The 22,252-nt window shown below is 29.6% G+C and overlaps 1 protein-coding gene across 1 annotated transcript in view; it reads right to left on the reverse strand.

The window, feature by feature from the left end:
- The window catches only part of LOC129907004 (ATP-binding cassette subfamily G member 4), a 49,263-nt gene that overhangs the window by 21,222 nt on the left and 5,789 nt on the right, over window positions 1-22,252 (reverse strand). Inside the window, exon 2 of the mRNA XM_055983074.1 lies at window positions 5,363-5,480. Within this exon, the coding sequence (XP_055839049.1) occupies window positions 5,363-5,480 (118 nt within the window). The remainder of the gene's footprint in view (window positions 1-5,362; window positions 5,481-22,252) is intronic.

The following is a 22,252-nucleotide window of genomic DNA, read 5'->3' on the forward strand; positions in this document are numbered from 1 at the left end:
TATACAAGCCAAGTAAATAAATACAAAAATATTTTTTTTTTTGTTTAATGAGGAGGTAACGCTTGCGATTAGTAAGGCAATGAAATCGAAATAATTGTTGTTGTTTTTTTTCATGGAAAAAGGGTTAGGTTTTGTTTTTCATTTTTTACTTACAATGGGAAAATCAAAATAATTATTACATTTTGGTTGATTCATAACTATTCTAATCTCAATTGTTAAATGGCAAGTGTACTTTGGACTAAACTTTTATTCATGGGACGCCTACAACTCTTGCATTTTGATCCAGTAAATAAATTTATTTTGTATTTCATCATTTTATGACCAAAGGAGCAAAGTACAAAAGAATACTTGTATGTATGAGTATTAAATTAAGTAAAAAGCCTATTGTTCGTGAAATGATAAATAATTCCATGATAATTGCTTTGATTAAAGAAATTCTAACATAGAAACAGAACATTGAACCACAAATTGTTTTTTTTTTTTATCAAAAACTGAATTTGAATTACAAAAATACATGTGTACAGTGAATAACAAATTTGATTATATCAATCAATTAATCGAAATGAATATAAATTATGTCAGGAATTTAATTTTTTGAGTAGATTGTTTTGTCACAGTAAAATTTCCCACGTTTTGTGTTTTTCAACTAGGTTTTTATTTATTTAAGCAATCTCGATGAATTTATAACTATTATATACATATGTGTCATTTAAATTTTTTTGAATAAATTAAAATGAATAAATGCATTGAACTTGTGCATTCTAAATCGCCTTTGAAAGCCAAAGGTTAGGTTGCGATTAAGTGAAAGTGCTACAAGGTCAATGCAAAATACATGTTGATTTGATATAAGATAGATAGAGAGCACTTTCTAGCGAATCTCACTCCAGATGATCATTTACGCAGATGAGAATAACTAGAATAGATATACAAATTCTTCCAAAAAGAAAAGATTCTCTCAGGATTACGTACAGTAATGAAGTTTTTTCAATATTTCTCTTGATCACCTGCATTGCAAGACTCACAGATTTTTTCCAAAATTGAGTTAACTACGACGCCAAAATGTTCTAAATCTCTTGTTATTGTTTCAATTTCATGAGTAGATTTCAAGTGATTTCACCTGAACTTTGTTCATTGTTCATTTGCATTGGAGGAGAGACTTGCTAATGACCTTATTGATATCGAGCTGGAAAATAAAATGAAAAATATCTCTATTTTTAAAAGATTGACTTCCCGATTATATTGTTCGCTATCCTTTTGTCCATTCATTGAAATTTTTAAAACATTTTATGTTCATTTTCTTAATCGTTTTTTTTTCAGCAAAATTAGCTACAATGGGACCTAGAACACTACCTTGTGGTACCTTAGTCACTATTTCCTTAAATTTTTGTTTTTTGCTTGCCTTACGCAATTTTTTTTGTTTTTAGATGTCCTGTATGAATAGTTTAAAGCCCTACAGACAGAACTTGTCTTAATTTAAATTTGAAGTTTCAGTGCCATACGTTGTCAAAGGCAAGAGGCACATAATTTTTCTCAATGACGTCCGTTTAATTAAGCACCAGTGTTGCGGAATGAAAAAAAATCATGATTTGGCCAAATTTGGGAAAAACAAAAAATGTGTTTACATATTTAATATTTATGATAGGTTCAGGATTGATGAAAACTATGATAAATCATAGTTTTTGGCAACACTGCTATAAGCACATGATCAATCTTGGTCTTAAAACTAGACTGGTGGTCAAATATTAGACAATTTTTGAAGAAATATTCTCTCAAAAGAAGAAATATTCTCTCAAAAACTTCCGATATTACAGAGAGAAGCGAAATGAGCTTGTACGATTTCTTTTCATGCGATGGATCATTGATTTGGAATATATTTAAAATCAGTGAGTAGCATTCATTTTAAAAAGTTGGTTTACTAAATTTTTATATGGAAACATTCTAAAAATTTCTGCAGTAATAAAGTGATATCTGGGAGCTGTTTTAAATTAAGATTCTTACATTTATATTTTTTTGTTTTGCTGGATTATTTTTTTATTTATTACCTTTTGTTTGACTTCTTTAAATCCAATAAAACGCATTTTTTTTTATATTTTGTATAATCTATATACGTCGAAGACCTTTTTGCCTCATCATCAGGATCAAAAATACAATTTAAACAATTATTTATTTTAAATATTTTTGATCCTGATGATGAGGCAAAAAGGCCCTCGAAGTATATAGATTATACAAAATATTAAAAAAAAAATGCGTTTTATTGGATTTAAAAAGTAAAACTAAAGGTTAAATAATTAAGCTTCTTAATTTCTTTGTTTAGTTCGATAAGTCAGTTTTATAATCTTTGACTTCTTGGATTTTCAAAAAAATATCAATTTTCGAAAGTCGAATTATTATACTGAGGCATTTCAAAAAGTCATTTAAAGAGGACGCAAATTAATTAAAAAATTTTCGTTATTTTATGAATTTGAAATAAGGAACTAGGGCACAAACATTTTTATTCATTTATAAATCATCAGAACTATTAATTTTTGTTTTAAAAACAAATACCTACAATAATCTATTGCAGACAAAATTATGAAATATTTCTTTTCTTTAAAACAATTGCCCTAGAAAAGTTTTATTTTGATTGTGTTTTATTTCATTAGTCATGTCTCACATGGTAGGTATATCACTATAAAAGCACGTTTTGACATTTCAAATAATAAAACAATAATTTTATTTGTTTTTTTTTTCTTTTCTTCCAAATTTAGACTTTGAACAAAAAAAGTTTCATTTTTTAATGATAACCTTAGTCAATGTTAAACTTGAAAACTAATATGCAATCTTACTAACTACCTTCTCGTTGTTATTGTAATTAAAAATTATGAAACTAATAAATGCGGTTACTTTGGTATAATTACACACATAGAGAAGGTTAAATTTCTTTTACACTTTTTATAAAGGTAGACGAATGTAATATTTAATTACACTAAAATTAAATTTCATTACGAGACAAAAGTAATCATACAAAACTTGAAAATTTATTTTAAGTACATAAAAATGTATATCTCTCAAGTGTTTTATTTTATAATAATCGTTGTTAATTGGAGTTTGTTAGTTAAGTATCTTTTTTTTGTGTTATGACTTTCAGAGTCACATTAGGTTAGAAACTACATTTTTTACTGTCGGTTTTTACTTGGTGAATCACTGGTTTTTTTGAAGTTATACTTCTTATGGGAGGGTGAGTATGAAAATTTACTTTTTGACAAGAATGTCAAAGGGATTATGACGCGATCACCCTGGGTAGCAGGGCTGTCGTTTCACCTTTAGAGTAGGCAGTACTTTAGTATTTAAAAATGCAGTACGCCGCAGTACGGAAAACATAAAACACACAACACGTTGCAAGTTCCATGTTTTATGTGGCAAGTTGCATGTGGCAAGTTGTATGTGGCAAGTTGTATGTGGCAAGTTGTATGTGGCAAGTTGTATGTGGCAAGCTGCATGTGGCAAGTTGCGTGTGGTAAGTTGCATGTGGCAAGTTGCGTGTGGCAAGTTGCATGTGACAAGTTGCATTTCGTAATTCCCATGTGGCAAGTTGCCAGGGTTGCAAAAAGCTCACATTTCAGCTCAGCTCAAATTTGAGCTAGCTCACTTTTGATCTAGGTACCATAGCTCAGCTCATTTGAGCTGAGCTGAAAGTGAGCTGAGCTGAAATTCCCCCAAATTCCGACGCCTATATCTCGGAATTTTGAAGAAAATGAAAAAAAATTTTTGATGCCAAACTGTAGCGGAGACTCTAACCTACATTTGGGTACAACTCTCATCCCTGTAGGTCTATGCGTTCTCAAACCGGGAGAACTTAAAAGTAAAAAAAAAAATAGGCACGATTCGGAAAAAATAGGCATGATGTGGCGGTTTAACATGGAAGGCGATTTTTGAAAAATCTGACAAGGTGCAAAGCGTAGGCCCATGACACAAGCTATCATTTGGCATCACTCCCAAAAATTGCTCTCAAGCGGTTTAGCTTCTAGGAGCGTTCAAAGATTCGGGGATTTTTCGAAAAAAAATTTTACCCCAACTTTCAAAGGCGATTTTCTCGGAATTTTAAAAAAAGTCGAAAAACCGGATTATACCACTATCGGGTAGCTGAGAACATAAGCTTTCATATGGCACCACTCCCCTGTCTCTAGATCAAAGCGTTCGAACGCCTATATCGCGGAATTTTGAAGAAAATGAAAAAAAAAAAATGTTTTGATGCCAAAAGGTAGCGGGGACTCTAACCTACATTTGGGTACAACTCTCATCCCTGTAGGTCCACGCGTTCTCAAACCGGGAGAACTTAAAAGTAAAAAAAAAATTAGGCACGATTCTGATAAAATAGGCATGATGTGGCGGTTTAACATGGAAGGCGATTTTTTAAAAATCTGATAATGTGCAAAGCATAGGCCCATGACACAAGCTATCATTTGGCATCACTCCCAAAAATTGATCTCAAGCGGTTTAGCTTCTAGGAGCGTTCAAAGATTCGGGGATTTTTCGAAAAAAAATTTTACCCCAACTTTCAAAGGCGATTTTCTCGGAATTTTAAAAAAAGTCGAAAAACCGGATTGTACCGGAATTTTTTTTTTATGATAAAAAAAGAAATATTTTACTAAAAAAATAGAAACATATTTACTATTAAAAAAACCAAGAAAAAAGATCACGAAAAATTATCTGTTTTATTTATAAAAATATCCATGTGTTAAAATAATTCCACTAATAACAAGAACCAAACATCTGTGAACTGAGCTCAGCTAACTTTTGAGCTTTGTAGCAACCCTGCAAGTTCCATATTGCTACTACTAGTGCTGAAGCACACACAATTCTCATAAAATTACCATATCGCACATTTTATGCGCAATTCATTTACTTTCGTTAACCATATACCGTACGTTCTGAACCGCACAACATGAGTAAATTTCACAGAATAAATTGAAAACTACATGGACTCAAGGAGGATGAAAGAATTAATTTATTGTTCACTTGATAAAAATGTAAAAAAACTAAGTGTGGATTAATTACTTCATAATAGAAATTAAAAATATCAAATGAAATTCATTAACATATGTATACTGAATGAGAAGTATAACTTCAGTCGCGTGTACATGTGTACACACACTCTTTTTTTTTTATTAAGTTTAAAGTTTCTTAAAAAACAGGGATCTTTTTAACCTCCTTATATTCAATAAATAATAATCTATTCATGTAACTTGTGTCTTACAGGCATTGCTCAAATTATAAATATTCAAAAACCCTAATAAATCACCTTTCAATTTTCGAGGGATGAATTATTTTAATAAAGTTTAGCATTTTTTGTTTTTGTTTTTTTTTTTTATATATTACTTACTTGTAGCCAGATAATATATTGAGTAAGGTACTTTTTCCAGCACCCGATGGTCCCATAATGGCGGTAAGTTCGCCAGATCGCAGTCTTCCACTGACATCTTTGAGAATTTTTTTCACTCCTAAAATGAAAGAAAGGAAAATAAAAAAATTAGAAAATTTAAGAGACGATTAATGTGTAGTAGAAAAAATCATAAAAAAACTATTCTTGATTTAAGATTATAAATTTTTTTCTTTAGAAAAATGCATCTTTTATTAATTGAATGAATTGCGTGGCCACGTTCCTACAACTAATTTTAAAAGTCATTCATAAAATCGTTAATTAAATGCGGCTTTTTTGATTGATATTCTGAGACTGTCAAACGTTTTTTGTGTATACTGAATTTTCTCAATGAAAAGTAATAATAGGATAAATTAGTCTGTCTTGAGTAATTGTTTTGTTTTTTTTTTTTTTAACAAGCAAACATGCAATGCAAATTTTAAGCATGAAACAAATTATCTAAAATACGTTTTATTTTTATAAGGGGCAGATGTGTATTAGATATAAAAAAAAAAAATCCAATCCTGACGGATAATGTAAAGAAGAAGATAACAATAATGTAAATATTTTATATTGTTAAATAATATTAAAAATCTTTTTTAACAATTTAATGAAATTTTATATGGGTTCCAATCCGGCAGTTCAGGTCACTCCTAAATTAAATTTGTTCTCACAATAGAGAATTGGTCGAATCTCAAAATCCTGAGAATTTGTATTTGTGAAATGCACTTTTCAGCCAAAATTTTGAATTTTAAATTTTGACAAATATCCTGGTTTTAAGTACCTTAGTTAAGCTTAGTCTCGCTTGGTCTAATTTAAATGCTCAAGTGTGATTGAAAAATTTTTTCAAATAAAATGAAAATTTACACTGGTCAACAAGGTTTTTGTTACAGACGCTGAGCTCGAATCCGAAGTCGAAAAAATTCTATCACATCAAGTTTTTGAGATAATCCCGTTAGAAAATCGAGAATGTTTATGGATAGTTTTTCGAGATATAATTTTTCAAAGTTTTTTTTTCCCCATTTTTTCTAAGCATAATGTACTTAGTATTGAATTTTTCTTAAAATCTAAGAAACTTTTCTTAAAAATTTTCGAATCCGTTTATGAACAGAATTCTTAAAATTTAAGAACTTATTCTTAATTTTTAAGAAAGATTCATTCCCTTATGAATTTGTTCATAAAAAGATTCTTAAATTTAATGAATTTGTACATTGGCTCATTTGCCATGAATTTTTACATTAATTTAATGTACAAATTCATTAATTGTATGTACCTTTTTGGTTCAGTGTAGTACACCTCCTGGCAAAGATGACAAGATACTTTTCTTCAAAGTCTATGGATATGGCTTATAAAGATATGACCATTTTTTTAACGATAAAAAATTTCGACTCTTTTTGTTACCTTTCGAGTTTTTATCTATAACTTGAAAAGCAAGCCAAATTTGAAAGTTTTTACTAAGAAACTTTTTTTAAGATAATTAAATTTCATATTGATAAAGAAAAGGAGAAAAGAAGATACTTTATCTTTTAACATGATGGTCACAATAATTGAATTGGCTTGAATTGGAAAAAAATTAAAATATGGACTCTCAAACTCTATCGTTTTTTGGTCTTTTTGAACTATTTTTCAAACTATTGAGCAAAAAACTAAAGCTTAAAAATGGTTAACGATAACTAAAAAAAGCTTTAAATGACGCAAGTAATGTATTTAGTTGATTTTTCTTATCAAATAATCATAGAATAATTTTTTTTGATTTCTTGTTAACACCTCAACCGAATTCAATACAATTTTTTGAAATACAATACATAAATATAAAAATTAAGAAGTTTTTTTTGTTTTAAATTTGTTTTGTTTAAAATACAAAAAGCTTTTACATTTTATCATTTCTTTAACATTTAGTAGAATGGAGTCTAGAGAATAACTTCATAGCGTTGTGGGTTTATTCCGAAATTTTGAAATATTTCAGTTTCTAATATTTTTTTTAGGACTGTTTTATTGTAGATTAAATTTCATGACATGGAAATGTTATATTTATAAAAAACTATGTAAATACATAGGTTTGCATGAAATTCATTCAAATTGTCCAAAGTGACCAGTCCACTATTCCTTTCTATAAATTTATATTCATTTTCCGATAGAAGTGTTTTCAAAAGATTATTTAAAGTTTGTTTTAACACTCTATTTATTAATGACGATTTATGCAAATATTCTATTATTGATTGCAAATTGAAAAAAAAAAAATCTCAGTCAATAGTCAGAACTAATAAGCAAACCAATATAAAAAACCCTGAACATGATTTTAAAATATTTTGATCATTTATTAGTGAAATTTATACAAAGAATTTCCGTATTTTGTTTTTGCAAATTGATTTGAAATTCTATCGCACTGATGTTGATGATGTACAAGAACCAGACATAAAAAAAAATATATATAATCCTAATTAGCAAGACCGGCTTTAAGCAAAAAAAAAAAATAAATAAAATTCTATGCGTCATTTTAATTTTAAATTCTTCCGCTTGAATTAAAATAAAGAAATATTTTCCATTGAGTATAAAAAAAAAAAATTGCCAAAATAAAAACAAATTTATTTTGTGGTCAAAATCTTAAATCAAGATCAGAATTGATTAATTATATCCCATCCATTTAATAGTGGTACACTCTCTCAATTTAATTTTGTATTCCGTATTTGTAGCCATCTTATACTACAAATACCGTTGAAATAAATTTCCGCCATTCGTATTCACACACAAGCCAAGCGCCAGTAGGTAGGTAGGAATAGCCCATTTCAAGGCTTAATACCGGCAAATACGTATTTCACATTATTTTTCGTGTGCGGAGTGCGTAATTTGATTTGTTTTCAAAATTTTGAATGAGTTTTGTTCAGACTTGAGTCGAATAACTTGATCATACTTTTTTATTAAGCTGATAAACTGGAAAGAAGCCATATCATCATAATTTGAAGTAATGCATGTGAGGAGGTGAGGTAATCCATACCGCCTATAAGATGTCAAGCATTTATATTAATTTTGAGTTTGTTCAAGATGGGACTTGGTGTCTACCTCGAAGCCTTTTAACAGCCAATCTTTTAAGGGCCCAATGTTGTGCTAAAGAATCCATTTTAAAAAAGCTTTATAACTTTAAAGAAGCTTATAAGACATTAGACTTTGACTTAATTCTATAAAAAATTATAAAATTTAATTTGACGTTAGTGACGCAAACAATAAAATAGTTGAAAACTCCATAACGGCTCTTTTTAAAATGGCGCCTTTCAACTTTAAAACGTTCCAGCACCGTTTCCGAGTTAATCATAAGTTGCGTCGTCTTTGTTTCCTGTCTTGTTGTCGCTCAACATGGAAGTAATTTTTTTTTTCAAAAAAATGCAAAAAAAATCATAGATTTGCCTACAACCTAAACAACCGGTCTCGAGCGATGGTGTCAGCAAACTTATAAACCTCATTCAAGGTGAATGCTGTGCTATGGCTCAAGCACAAGTTGTATATGAGTTTTGAATGCAACACAATAAGACGTAGAGAGAATGACGGTGGTGAAGTGGTGATAGTGGCGGTTAAGCCAAACACGCAGAGAGCTACAAGCTAGCCAGTCAGTCACTCTATTATACACCAAGCCGCAAATGCCTCTAGAGCTGAAAGGTTAATGACCAAAAAGGTTTTGTTTGTTTTGAATTTTGATATATTTTTTGAATGTGATTTAGTTTCATTGTGTCGTCGCGTAATGATCTAAACGGGGTGTCACAAAAACTTATAAATAAATTAACTTATACTGTCCGAAAGGTTAATGGGAGAGTTTCATTTTAAGTTAATTTATAAGGTTGTAAGTGCAAATAATATAGCAATTTGTTTATTGTTGTTGTTTAGTAGGTTTTTCTAGATATAATCAAGCTAAAAAGCTTCAATTTTACTGTCTCATTGTGTAAGTATTAACAACTTGATAATAGTCTGTAATGACAGTAGTGCAAATTGCTTTGAATATGCAGCATTGCAGCACCTATGAACCAAACATGACCCTGATTTTCAATTGATTGTTTTGTAGAAATGAAATGAAAAGGTAGTTAGTAGAATATACCTAGTGTTAGTATTTTCTAGTGATGAGAACTATCGAATAAAAACTATCAAACTGTCGATAGTTGTAAAATATTCATTCATTCGATAGTTTGAAATCATTCATTTATTTATTTACTTTTTTCATTCAAATAGTTTTTTTTTATTCGATAGTTTTTTCATTCGAATAGTTTTTCTAAACGATAGTTTTTTCATTCGAATATTTTTTTTTGATTCGATAGTTTTATTCGATAGTTTTTATTCGAATGAATAAATGAATGAATGAACGAACTTTTCGATATTTCAAATCATTCAGTTACTAACTATCGATAGTTTAAATCATTCGATAGTTCCCATCAATAGTATTTTCTTCATTGCAAAATTAATGGAAATTAATCATTGTGAAATTAATCGAAGTTGACAGGACACAGAACCAACTTTCTTATAATTATAAAGGAGCTCTTGTAATCATAGAAATTGTGGTTGAAAAAAAACATTTTTAAGGGGTTGTATAAGCGGATTTAATATTTCCAGCATGAATGTTGGGGTAGCTTCGAGTGAACTTCAATGTGTCAACATAATTTTCAGAAATTCTATTAAATAATAGAAAATGAAAAAACGAAAGAGAGGTATTGTGAAAGAAATGTTAAACAAATTCTACTACTAATTTTTTTAACAATTGGTAGGTATCGTTTTTTTTCGTAGAAGACCAGACTTATTCCAATAATCAAACATCCTCCATTCATGATAGCCTATTCTGCATAGGGGTGTGCTGAGGAGAAAGAGCAGTGAGCAGAGTATAAAAAGAGCAGCTATTAATAGCTCTTTAAATATCAGTTAATGCCGTAAATTACTCTTTAAATTTCTTCCATTTGATATGATTAAAAATATGAAATGTAGGTAAAATAAATAAAAAGAAAGTGACCGTTTTCGATTTTTTTTTTATATGGTAAGAAATAAACTCCTTGAAAGCCTGCTTTGGTAAACTTTTTTCTACATCTTTGCTTTTCCATCGATAAAATCAAATCATTAGACATCAAGAACAGAATTCTCACAAGAAATCATTGAAATTTTCAAGAGCCGAGAACATTATAAGAAAAGGAGCAGCGAATTTACAAAGAGCAGAGAGCAGTTTTGCTTGTAAATTTTTATATTCTCAGGACCGGTTTTAAAGGGGGGGGGGGGGGGGGCAGTGTGGGCCGTCGCCCAGGGGCACAAGAATTAAACTTTTACAAAAGTTATATAAATAACGAAGTCTTTCCAATTGGTGTTTTAGTTATTTTTACTTTCACAAAGGCGCCCCAATTTTTTTTTCTATTTGACATTTTCAACGGCGCTCGTATTTTTTGTCTTAAACTTTTTGAAGAATGAAGGCGCCCCCCAATTTTGGATTAGTTTGTTTGGCTTCCGGAAGGACAATGGTGTCCAAAATCTTCGTTCATCTTTGAAGAACAAGGCTACCCAACTAGCACAACAGCTTCTGTAAATTGAAATCTCTCGGTTTCTACTTTTTATACAGCTTGTATTAAGCTTGCTTCAGAATTTAAGTGCTTATAGAAGTTCGGACTTGTTTAACAACTTCTAATAAGTTGTTTAAATACTATTAAAGAAACTTAACCGAAGAAAGCTTGTTTTTCTTATAAGCCTATTTAATGAATTTATAGAAGTAATGAATATACTAGGATGGCCGAGTTGGTAGAGTGGTGGACTACCACCAAGCAGATACGAAGTTCTATTCCTGGGTGTGGCAAAAAAATATGTACTTTTAAAATTATTATTAATAGATATACTAAAAACTAATGTTATATACAATATCAGATCAAAAGATAAAATTCATGAGTTAAAAAAGAATTCTTTTTTGTTTTTGTAGTTTTTTTTTTTAAATTTCGATAAGACATGTATTAAAGAGTTATAGAAGCTCTTCCGAAGCTATCTGTCAAATTTCAAAGCTTTGGTAGAGCTTCGGTAGAGCTTCGGTAAAGCTTCGTTTGAGATCCTTATAGAGGGTCAAACTTGTATAACGTTCTCCTTTTTGCATGCCCAACAACTTTACTAAAGTTTAAAAGAAGCTGAAATGTAGCTTTTTTAATACCTTAACCGAAGCTTAAATGTTAGTTGGGTATACATATATAAATCACTAAATCATAGCTGGTAATATGGAGATGGAGTGTGTTTTTTATTTTTTCCGGATATGGAATAGAATAGACCGACGAGACAAAATAGTTTATGGATAATATCCAGACTGTAATAATGAATAAAGAAACAGAAGGTCGACGGACAGAATCCCGAAATCCAAAATCCAGAAAGCCCAAAAGCCAGAAAACCCTAAATCCCGAAAAATAAAAAAAACCCAAAAACCCAAAATCCCGAAAACCCAAAATCCCGAAAACCCATAATCCCAAAAACCCAAAATCTCGAAAACCCAGAATCCCGAAAAACCAAAATTCCGAAAACCCAAAATCCAGAAAGGCCAAAAATTGACAGCTTCTCCATTTCTCATAAAAACTGCGTTTGGGTGTGAGAATAACAAAATACCTAGGTCTGTTCGTTGTTCCCCCCTCCAGGGAACTCTGAGTCATGTCAATTAACTGTCAAAAAAATCAGAGTTTCTCGGGTTTTCATTTTACATCGAACACCTCAGAGCTTTAGTTTCGTCACCTATTTTCTGTTTTGACATTTTTTTACTTTATTTAGTGTCTTATTTCATGAATTTCGTGAAAAATCTCATATTTACCACACAAATTTTGTATCCACAAACGACAAATAACTTTTCGCACACCAAACAATTTTTTTTTCTTAAACAGCTGATTTCATTTTGATAACTCTGAATTCCTCCACTCTGACAAAATACTATTCAGGGTGCGTTCAGAGCGAACATCGAACACAGAGGAAATAACTCTGGTTGAAAAAGGAGCTACAAAAAACGCTTGACAACGAATTCGGAGCTACCTAGAGTGCCCTAGAGCTCACAACGAACAATCCTAATACTTATATAGGTATGTCGTTTTCGATTGGCCGTCCGGGAGCGTCCGGAATCATTCAGAAACCTGCTGCAATTTTTTTATTCCCCTAGTGAAAAAACCGGCACTGTATATATCTTTGTAAAAAAAAGTTACTTTTAAAAGTGTAATGGTCTATTATCAATTATTGCGTGACTGCATATTTAAAGTGTTTAATAATAATTTATTTCATTATTATATATTTTTTTAAATTTTTTATTTAAGAAAATTTTATCAACATGGTAACTCTAACTCTTAAACTATTTTATTTATGATTGAGTACACATCTTCAACTACAAACTCATAAATCTAAACACACAAATATAAAAATAAGTTCGTCTTTAAATTGCAACAGAGAATGGCTTCCCACTTTATAGTTTCTGTTACAATACACGTTACAAGTAATTTCCTGTTTAAAAGCCCATATACTTTATACTACTTATTATTGTGTTTTTTTTTTCTATTTCTGTGTCACACTTTTATGATTTCTTTATAATTTTTTGTAGGTTTAAGTTTAAATGATATAAATCTGCAAAATAGAAGAGATCTCATTTTTAAGTAATTTTTTAAATTACCTATACCTGGTTTTTCTCGTTTTGTATCTTACAATACAAATAATGACGAAAATAAAAAATAAGTCTTGAATCTTAAAACAATTTAATTGCTCTAAAAATGTTGTAGTAAAAATTTAATTGTCATGAACAATGTCCATTTGGAGGGGGTTTAATTTTTAAATAAATTATAACCTTTCTTGAATACAAAGAATTAAGATTATGATCAACGATCATAAGAATTTTCAATCCATTTTTTCAAATGCTAAACTAATGAAACGTGATACTTATTCAAGTCGCAAGGTTAGTTTGTTTGCAAGTATTTCGAAATAGAACTCAAAAATGACGAACTTGACCCCTAGGCTACCTTACTTGAGTTAAATAGAGGAACTATTTTAATTTATGAGTTTCATTTACCTAAAGCAAATCATACTCGCGTAGAAACACAAATTGAGGTTTGAAAATATTCTCATTTAAACTTAAGCCGACGACGCTTTGCGCAAATGGTTTGTTGCATACAGTGGGGCAAACACAAATTGGGCTTGGAAAAAAAATTGTCATGGTTACTAGTTTTAAAAGCTTTATTTAGCGATAATTAACTGTTCAATTTTTTAGTTCAGCTTTAAATATTGTTAAAGCTCAGAAAAAAAAAATTTAACAATTTTGCTTCTATAAAGCTCTACAGAAGTAACAACAGCAATTGTAAAACCTTATCGAAGCTAAAATGCTACTGGAGAATATTCCGATTGATGTCTTCAAAGTGTCCCACTGTACAAGTATGTCCAGCAAGTGGCCGACAACGGAAAGTAAAATTTTTAAGGCAGACTTCTGTGTTGCGTAGTGAATTATTATTTTGCTGTCTTAATGGCGAGAGTCATGCGATATTTTCTATTGCATAATAAATTAAAACAAATTAAAGTCTCACCAATATGATGGCTTTTTGCTATTATTAAGGTTTCCTATGTACATAGTAAAGTCATTATGAATTTGTTTTGTCTTGTTTTTTTTGTTGTAAAAATGCAGGTAAAATGACGAACAAAAAAAAAGATTTGTTTTAAAAATTATATAGAGCGTGTATAATTTCACATTCCTTATTTTTTTTTTAAGAAGTCATAATAAATAATATCTTTGAAGAAAAGAAAATGGTTAGATATACAAGGCGAACAAGAAAAATTATGTAGTTTATGATTTTGAACTTTAAGTGCTATTATAAAATCCATCGCAGAATAATGATTACGCTAATAGATTTGAAACTTTAAAAAGAGATTAACATTTTGCAGAAGAACGCATTTTGTTATTTGAAAAAAAAAAAAGTAAAACACCTTTTCAACGCCAATATAATTCAATTCCACAAAGGTAATTAATATTTTTGAACCAAATTACATACACTTGTAAAAGAAGAACTTTCTACACCGGAAATATTTAAAAACACCTCAGCACTTTTTAAATTTTCTGAATTCGTACTTCTGCACTTTCGCAAATGAAAGAAATATAAAACTGCCAACAGAGAGTATATTTATGGAATTGTAAGGTGAACAACCTAAAAATTGGTTTACACCGGCAAAAAATAAATCCGTGTTGCATGCGAATTTGTATATAAACTGGAAATAATAACAAAGAAAAAGTGAATTTTATTATTGCTGGCTGATTCGATGATGGTGCGTTTCACAATTTTTTATAGGTCATTAATTAAACTTTAATGGTGGAGGAGTGGTAACTATCTAGGACATCATTTGCTTATTGATTTTTAAAAGATACTTCTTTTTGTTTCCTCTATAGGGTAAATTTTGTGTTAAAAAGAAGTTAACAACGCCAGCATTAAGATGATGGATAAATACAAAAAAAAAATGCGTGGATTAACCTGTTGGTTGTTTCTGAGTTCATATACTTTTCTTAGCACTCACTAAAAAACCTACTTACATTAAACATTAAAAAAACGGGATAAATTCTGATTGATTGATACCTACTTAACATTAAACTGGCAGAGAAATTGAAAAATTTGGGTTTTTTTAGGTTTATATACATTTTTAGGGTTAATTTTCCAAATTAATGTCTAAGGTCCAGTACATATAATATTTTGCTGAAAGCGATGTTTCTCCATGTCAAAAAATATTTTTAAAATACCGTTTGAGAGGTGCAATTAAGAAATTTTCCGCATTTCATAGTTTTTCAAAGGGTTATCTTAATACTGTTTAAAAATTAAAGTCTTAAAATCTTGACAAGAATATTCTGAACGAAACCCAGAAAGCTATAATCTCAACAGAATGGTTGTTTTCTTCAAAAGAGCTTATATTTTGTTTTTAACTAAAAAAAATAACTGAGTGTGGCGTTCAATCTTCCCTGAAAATCACGTGCCCCCCCCCCCCCAGAACTGGTTCATACTTAAAGCAAATCAAATTAGAAGAGTTGTTAAAATATATTAATAATAACAGAAAGAACTTGAGTTACTCTTGTCTATTTCTGGCTGGAAATGCGAATTTTATTGTTTGCTGCACCCCTTTCCCATGAAAAGCATCACCTCACAAATAAAAAAACGACTATTTGCTGGGTAAACACGACTTTTTTCGATTAAAAAAAAGTGAATTTTCTAAATGTTTTTTTTTTTTTTTTAACTTAAAAGTGATTTTGGTGAAAAATTTTGATATGGACATCGACAATCAAGGTATGAATGGTTTTCTAAAAAAAATTTAATTGTAACCTATAATGCGTTTTTATTTTTCATACGGAGGGGTTGATGTACACACTTAAAAAATTTGCACTTTTTTCGTTGTTTTTTTTTAACATTAGCGTTTTTAAAATAGCGCAACACGCCACAACATTGCATAACCTATATATTATTGAACTGCTGGATATGTAGAACAATCTTGCATTTCAAGAGTTTGTCCAATATGGTGTGTCAAAATGCTAAAGTATGGAATTTTCAAATGTAATAGCTTTTAAAAGTTGCATTGCTTATCAAAATTAAATCCTGCGTTCACAATTTTCATTTTAATTAATATCTTTGGCTCGCTCAAAATATAGGAAGAAATCGAAGAAATTTGAATTTTTAGAGATTTTTGAAATATATGTTTGGATACAAAAACAAATATATTAAATATTTTTAGGCTTTCACGTAAAAGATTATTCCAAGAGAAAACTTTTACGCTTATATTTGTTGGAATTGAACACTTAGTAAAGAATCTGCAAAAAATAAGCGAAAGAAAATAAAACATTTTTTCATATAAAATCGTTTTTTTCTTCACAACTTCAACCGTTTTGAGCGAGCCAAAGACGAACGATATTATAATATTTTTTTTACATATTATGAAACCTTAGACACTAATAAAACTTTTGACTACTATTACATTGCAAAATTAGAGTACTTTTTTTCGGCCATACAAAAGTGACACACCCTATTGCCCAAGTTTGCAACACCGAAAATAAATACCCCTTGAAAAAAAAACTCCTCAAAAGCGACCCTTACTTATAGATTTTTATAAATATTATGTTACTGAAAAAAATTCTCCAGGGATAGCTTTAAAAATATTTAAAGAAATAATGTTCCAAATTTCAAAAGAATCGGTGCAATAGTTTTTAAGTTATGAGGGGCTGTGGCTTTGAAAACATTAGTTGTGGGGAGAATGATTTAAGGTTTTGAACTCTGGACTAAAACGTTCGAAAGCGAAATATTAAAATACTCATAACTTGGTCAATTTGGCTCCAATAGACCTACAATTTGAACACAATATTCTTGAGATATAAAAAAATTTGAATGCAAATAAAAAAAAACCAAACTGGCTTTCCCGGGAAAAAAGTATGTTTTTTTATCCTTAGGAACTTTATAATTTATTAGAATGAAGTCTTTAGTATTTGACTAAAAACTACCAGGTCATTAAATGGTATAAAATTTAATAAAAAATCAATCAAATAACGAAAACATTTTTTTTCTTAATTTCATCTTTAAAACTTAATTTCTCAAAAACTATTTAATGAAACAACTTGAGTGAAAAAAATAAAATAAGAATAAATTAATAACTTTATGATTTTTAATATTTTTTTTTCTCTCCCGGCTAATCGTGAGGTAAGTGGGTAAGCACTAAAGTATCTTTTACTGTACCAAGAAAATGAAAATTTTTAATTTCGAATAACTTTTTTGTCATTTGGTACCTTTTTGATGTGGAAAAGGTGATCAAATATTTTTGGCCAGGTTTTAGACCAAAAAACCGCAATGTGCGTCGTTAAAATTCGCTGCTTGTCAGTCAGTCGTATGATATTTCACACAGAGAAAAATAGACCACATAAAATAGAACAAAAACAATAAGATTTCTCTATGGTTTTCATCCAAGAAGGAAACCTTATTAAAACAATCGGGTTTTTCTTATTGTTTTAAAATCTGCAAGAAAATAAAAAAAAACGATGACCAGGCTGGGAATCGAACTGGAGACTTCAAATCATTAGTCGCCCACCTTACCACCTGAACCAACCTGCCATGAAAATATTGATCGCGATTTTTGTTCTAATGCTTAGTTGCAAAAAAAATCAACTTTTCAGTCAAATTTTAATAAGATTTTCTCTATAAAAATAATAAGAAATCTCCTTAAAAAAACCTTATTAATCGTTGACTTTAATAAGATTTCCTTATGAAATGTATGGACGGTAAAACAATATGGCAATCTGTTAGTTTTTAGCGGGTCATATTTTTCTCTGTGCACTTTATTTCTAAAGGCTTAACTACATACACCACTTTTTGGAAAAAGTACAAAAGTGAAAATATTTTTTTTCTGGCTAGCGCAATTTTTTTGTGAAAAAGAGTATACATATTGTTTTTTATACCAAAAACTTAGCGTTCTGAATCATTTGTTTCAATTTTCCAGCCCGAAAAACTACAAAAATGGGTTTGAAAGTGTTCACTTTTGTACTTTTTCACTGTTCGAGCCAATGTAATTAAGGCTTAACTGTTATTGCTGATTTTTTTGCCAATCCGTCCCTCGTGCCCCCCCCCCCCCCCCCCCCAGAAAAAAATCCTGGATCCGCCCTTGTATGAAGGTACATTTCAGAGCATTTAAAACCAAACTTTTTGATCTCAGAAAAAAAAAAAAACAATTTAGCCCAGGAAATAAATAGAGAATTCGAAAAACTGGATAAATTCGTATGAAGTACTAAACACTAAACTGATAAAATAGTTGAAAAAATGGAATTTTTAAGTTTTGAATGTTTCAATGGCTAATGGTATCTAAGTAGTTGTCTTTTGCTGAAAGTAATGCTAGTTCATTAAAAAAAAATCCTTTTAAAATACCGTAAATTTTGTATACATAGTTTCGATAGGGATATCCAAAAATCTCCTCGAAAACTAAGGACTTAAAAACCTTCGCACGGATGTTTTGAACGAAACCCAGGGTGTAACTCATCAACTAACAACCCTTAAATCGTTTTTGGGTCAAAGCACTGGAGGTGGCAAATTGCAATATCTGTTTTATAAAAAAATAACTCATTTTTAGACCTAGAATGTTCACGGAAATGACGTTTTGACCTTTATTATATTTTTTTTTAGCATTGTACCTATTGTAAAACAAAATATTTTTGAGAATATATTATAGTGACCTATCATGACAAAAAAATATAATTTTAATCTAGAATCATTGCAAAAGTGACGTTCCCGAAAAGACGGTTAATTGATGTACGCTACTTAGAGGTAACAATGAAACATAATTTAAGAGTTTAAAATTTTGAACAAATATGGATTTAAAATAAAAAAAAGTTAACCCCATGATTCTTTTGTATTAGAAGTTTTAATCTCAACGGAATGGTTGATTTACTGGAAAACTTCGTTCTTTTCTTTTTTCATGATGCATGAAAATAAAAATTTAATCAAAATAAAATGTTTTTAAGTGAAAACTTCTTTAGTATCGTAGTGATTTGAAACGCAATGAAACGAAAAAGCGGCAGGAAAAAGCAATTGATTATAAATTTTTTGTTTTAATAGATAAATGAATGAAAATTATACTGTAGATAAATATTAGAATAATCTATAATTGTACAAAGTTTGAATTAATTTCATAGTCAAAATCCTGAGATAACGGTGAAAAGATGTTTTTTTTTCTAAACACGTTATATCTTTTGTTGTAGAGCACATACAAATTTCGTTTAACTTCAATGAGCATGCTGATAATATTAACTTTTTTTTGAAAATACTCAAATTTGTGTACAAACGAAAACGACGAAGTTAAAAAAAAAATATTTTTCCTGCCTAAACTAACGGTTTTTTTTTGATCTTAGGAAAGTGCCTAAAAATAAATATTAGATAGTGTTTTGTTTGAATTTGCATTTATATATAAAAATAAATAATTATTTAGGCAAACTCAATTTTTTACTCCGTAAATTTCGAAATAACTAAGTAATAATGAAGATACTAGAAAACGTGTTTTTTTTTTCTAAAAGGCAAGTCGATTAACATTATTATTTTTAAAATTTGCGACCTTGGGTTACAAGGGGTTAAATATTTTGAATTATTTTGAAAATGTTTGTTTTTTTTTTTTTTTAAATGAGTCTATTTTTTTATAAAAGCATTTTTTTTTTCGGAAAAATGTGTCAGACCGGGGTATGCTATTGAAAATATTAAAGCTTCTTAATTATTATACCAGTCCTCTGGTCTTACAACCATCTACAAGGTCTAACAAATAAAAAAATTTATTTACTAGTTATTGCTTTGATGTTGCGGAAGTTTGTTTTTAAATTTTTGCTTTTATTTATACAAGCTTGTTTTGTTTTTTTAAAGTGATGTTATTAATTTTGTTTTAATTTTCTTTTAATTACAGTCTAAAATGAAAATAAAAACAAAAAACAGACACGTGTATTTAAGTAGTAAAATTATTTTCGTTTTAATAATTTTCCTTACCTATTCAAAAGCAAAAATAATTTTTCCTAGATGTTTCCCTAATGCTAAATGCTATACACACAAAAAAACGCAAAACACGCAAGAAAATCACGGCTTTATCAATCAGTACAACATTGAATATCTAACACTGACAGTTAATTGCGAGTGATTAAAATAAAATCTATTCGTTAGTGGATGGAAATGAAAATGGTTACAACATACCTAACTAACTAACGCAATTATTTCCCACTTTGTGTTTGACCATTTGGAAAAGTTAAAGCTATCTCCCTTTACTCCTACCCTTGTTTAACTACCTACCTACGCCTATAAGAAAATGAACTTTGTTATATCGAATATCGAAAGAAAATTAGTTTGTTGTTGTTTTATTTCCGACAACAAGGAAACAAGACAATTTTCTGTTAATCACTTTGATTTTTTTTTTCAATTTTACTACTTCGAACTTTTTGTTGTTTTATTTAGTTTTTAAATGTTTTTTTTTAATTGAGAATAAAGTTCGAAATGGCTTACTTAAAGTTAGTTACTTAATTCAATGGTGCCAAAATGCATTTAAAATTAAATACCCACAACTTAAACATACAAATTAAAAATAAAATAGATAAAATCACAATACCATAAGTGACTGCATTTTACTGTAGCTTTGCATGTTATAAACCCTTTCAGAGCTTTACTTAAAACTCAAATAAATAGAACACAAAGGACCTATTAGATACGCCCTTACTCTTCATGGCATCATTTGCGATGTAGTGCAAAATCAATATTTAAAAAAAAACAGCTATGTTATGAATAATTAGCATGCGAAATATAGAATTATGTTAGGTATAGTTAATTAAGGAGTGTTTTTTTTTTGTTTGATTTTGTAGATTAAAGGGAGTGTACAGATGACACATGCATGTTGTTACTATGATTATTTTCATTTTAAAAGAGAATGTTTTCCATTTAAACTAGTCCTACCCGCGACTATCGATCATCCCCATGGAGATGTCATAATAGTTTAACATTCACCTCTTTTCGGTGCATGCCGGGTCACAGAGTTATTCTTGGAAACTTCGAAGCAGATGAGCTCACCAGAAATGGAACTCTAATACCAATTTCTGCCAACAAGGCAAATATTGGTATACCAATCGCAACGTGCAAACTCATGCTGAAAGCAAGAAGCTATAGAGGCAACAAACAAGATGGTCAAACATTATAACATGCCAAACGACCAAGCAGATCTGGCCTAGGCTAGATCTAAAACGTTCAAAACATGTATTATCTCTAAGCAGATTGCATATCAGCTCTGTAATAGTTTCTAACGACTTCTGTAGAAGTTCCTTGATGAGGAAGAAGAAGGAACAATCCAACATCTTCTCTGCTCATGTCCTGCCCTTTCCAGTAGACGTTAAAAATACTTGGAAAAATATTTCTTGGAAGATACTAATGAACTAATTAATACTGACATCTGCAACCTTCACCGCTTCATTAAAAGCTCCAACTGGTTTAATAAGTGAGGAATTTCCTTGCAAAATCATGGTATCACAACGGACCAATAAGTGGTCTAAGTGTCAGTCGTTTTCCTGACAGAAATTTCTACCTAACCTAACCTAACCTAGTTCTTCTTACATTCAAATAGTAAGTTGGAATATAGAAACATTTTATGCAAAAAAAAAAAAAAAACAAATTCTAAAATGGATTTAGGCTTAAAAAAGAAAAAAATCCTAAGAATGTTAAAGGTTTTTATAATTAAAAAAAAGAAAATGTAAAAAAAAGTGAAATTTTCAATTTTTTAAAAATAACACTAAATTTAGTTTTTTTTTTTTTAATTTTAATATTTAGGCAGGTATAGCTGCTCAAAACTTTCTGTATTAAAATATTTGTTGAAGTCAGTTTAGTGTCAATAATATAAAATATACCGAATCAATTTTCAACTCAAATTGCATCCATATTTAAGGCTTTGAAAGTCATAAAAATAAAAAAAAAAAAAAACATGAAAAAGTGAAGTTTTGATTTAAAAAATGCTTTGTAAGCGACCGAAACATAACAATTTTGATTGGAATAGTGTTAAACATATAGCTATATACAGGAATAGCTTTTCTCTAAACTAAAAACTGCTTTAAAAAACTTAATTATTCGAAATTATCAGTATTTTAATAGTCCCGACCTAAGATTTTATTTTCCAAATATCTCGAAAACCTGAGCCAAGTTTTTAAAACGGTTGCCACCACTGATTTCAGCACACTCTAATTAACTAGAACCGATGTGTCTCCGCTCTGTTGCAAAAAAAAAGTTCTAAAAACTATCACAGTGTTTAGTTACCGACTTCCAAAAAGGAGGAGGTATTCAATTCGTCTGTATTTTTTTCTTTTTTTTATGTTTGTTACCTATTAACTTT

The sequence above is a fragment of the Episyrphus balteatus genome, chromosome 1, assembly GCF_945859705.1.
Source record: "Episyrphus balteatus chromosome 1, idEpiBalt1.1, whole genome shotgun sequence".
In the NCBI taxonomy this organism is placed as follows: domain Eukaryota; kingdom Metazoa; phylum Arthropoda; class Insecta; order Diptera; family Syrphidae; genus Episyrphus; species Episyrphus balteatus.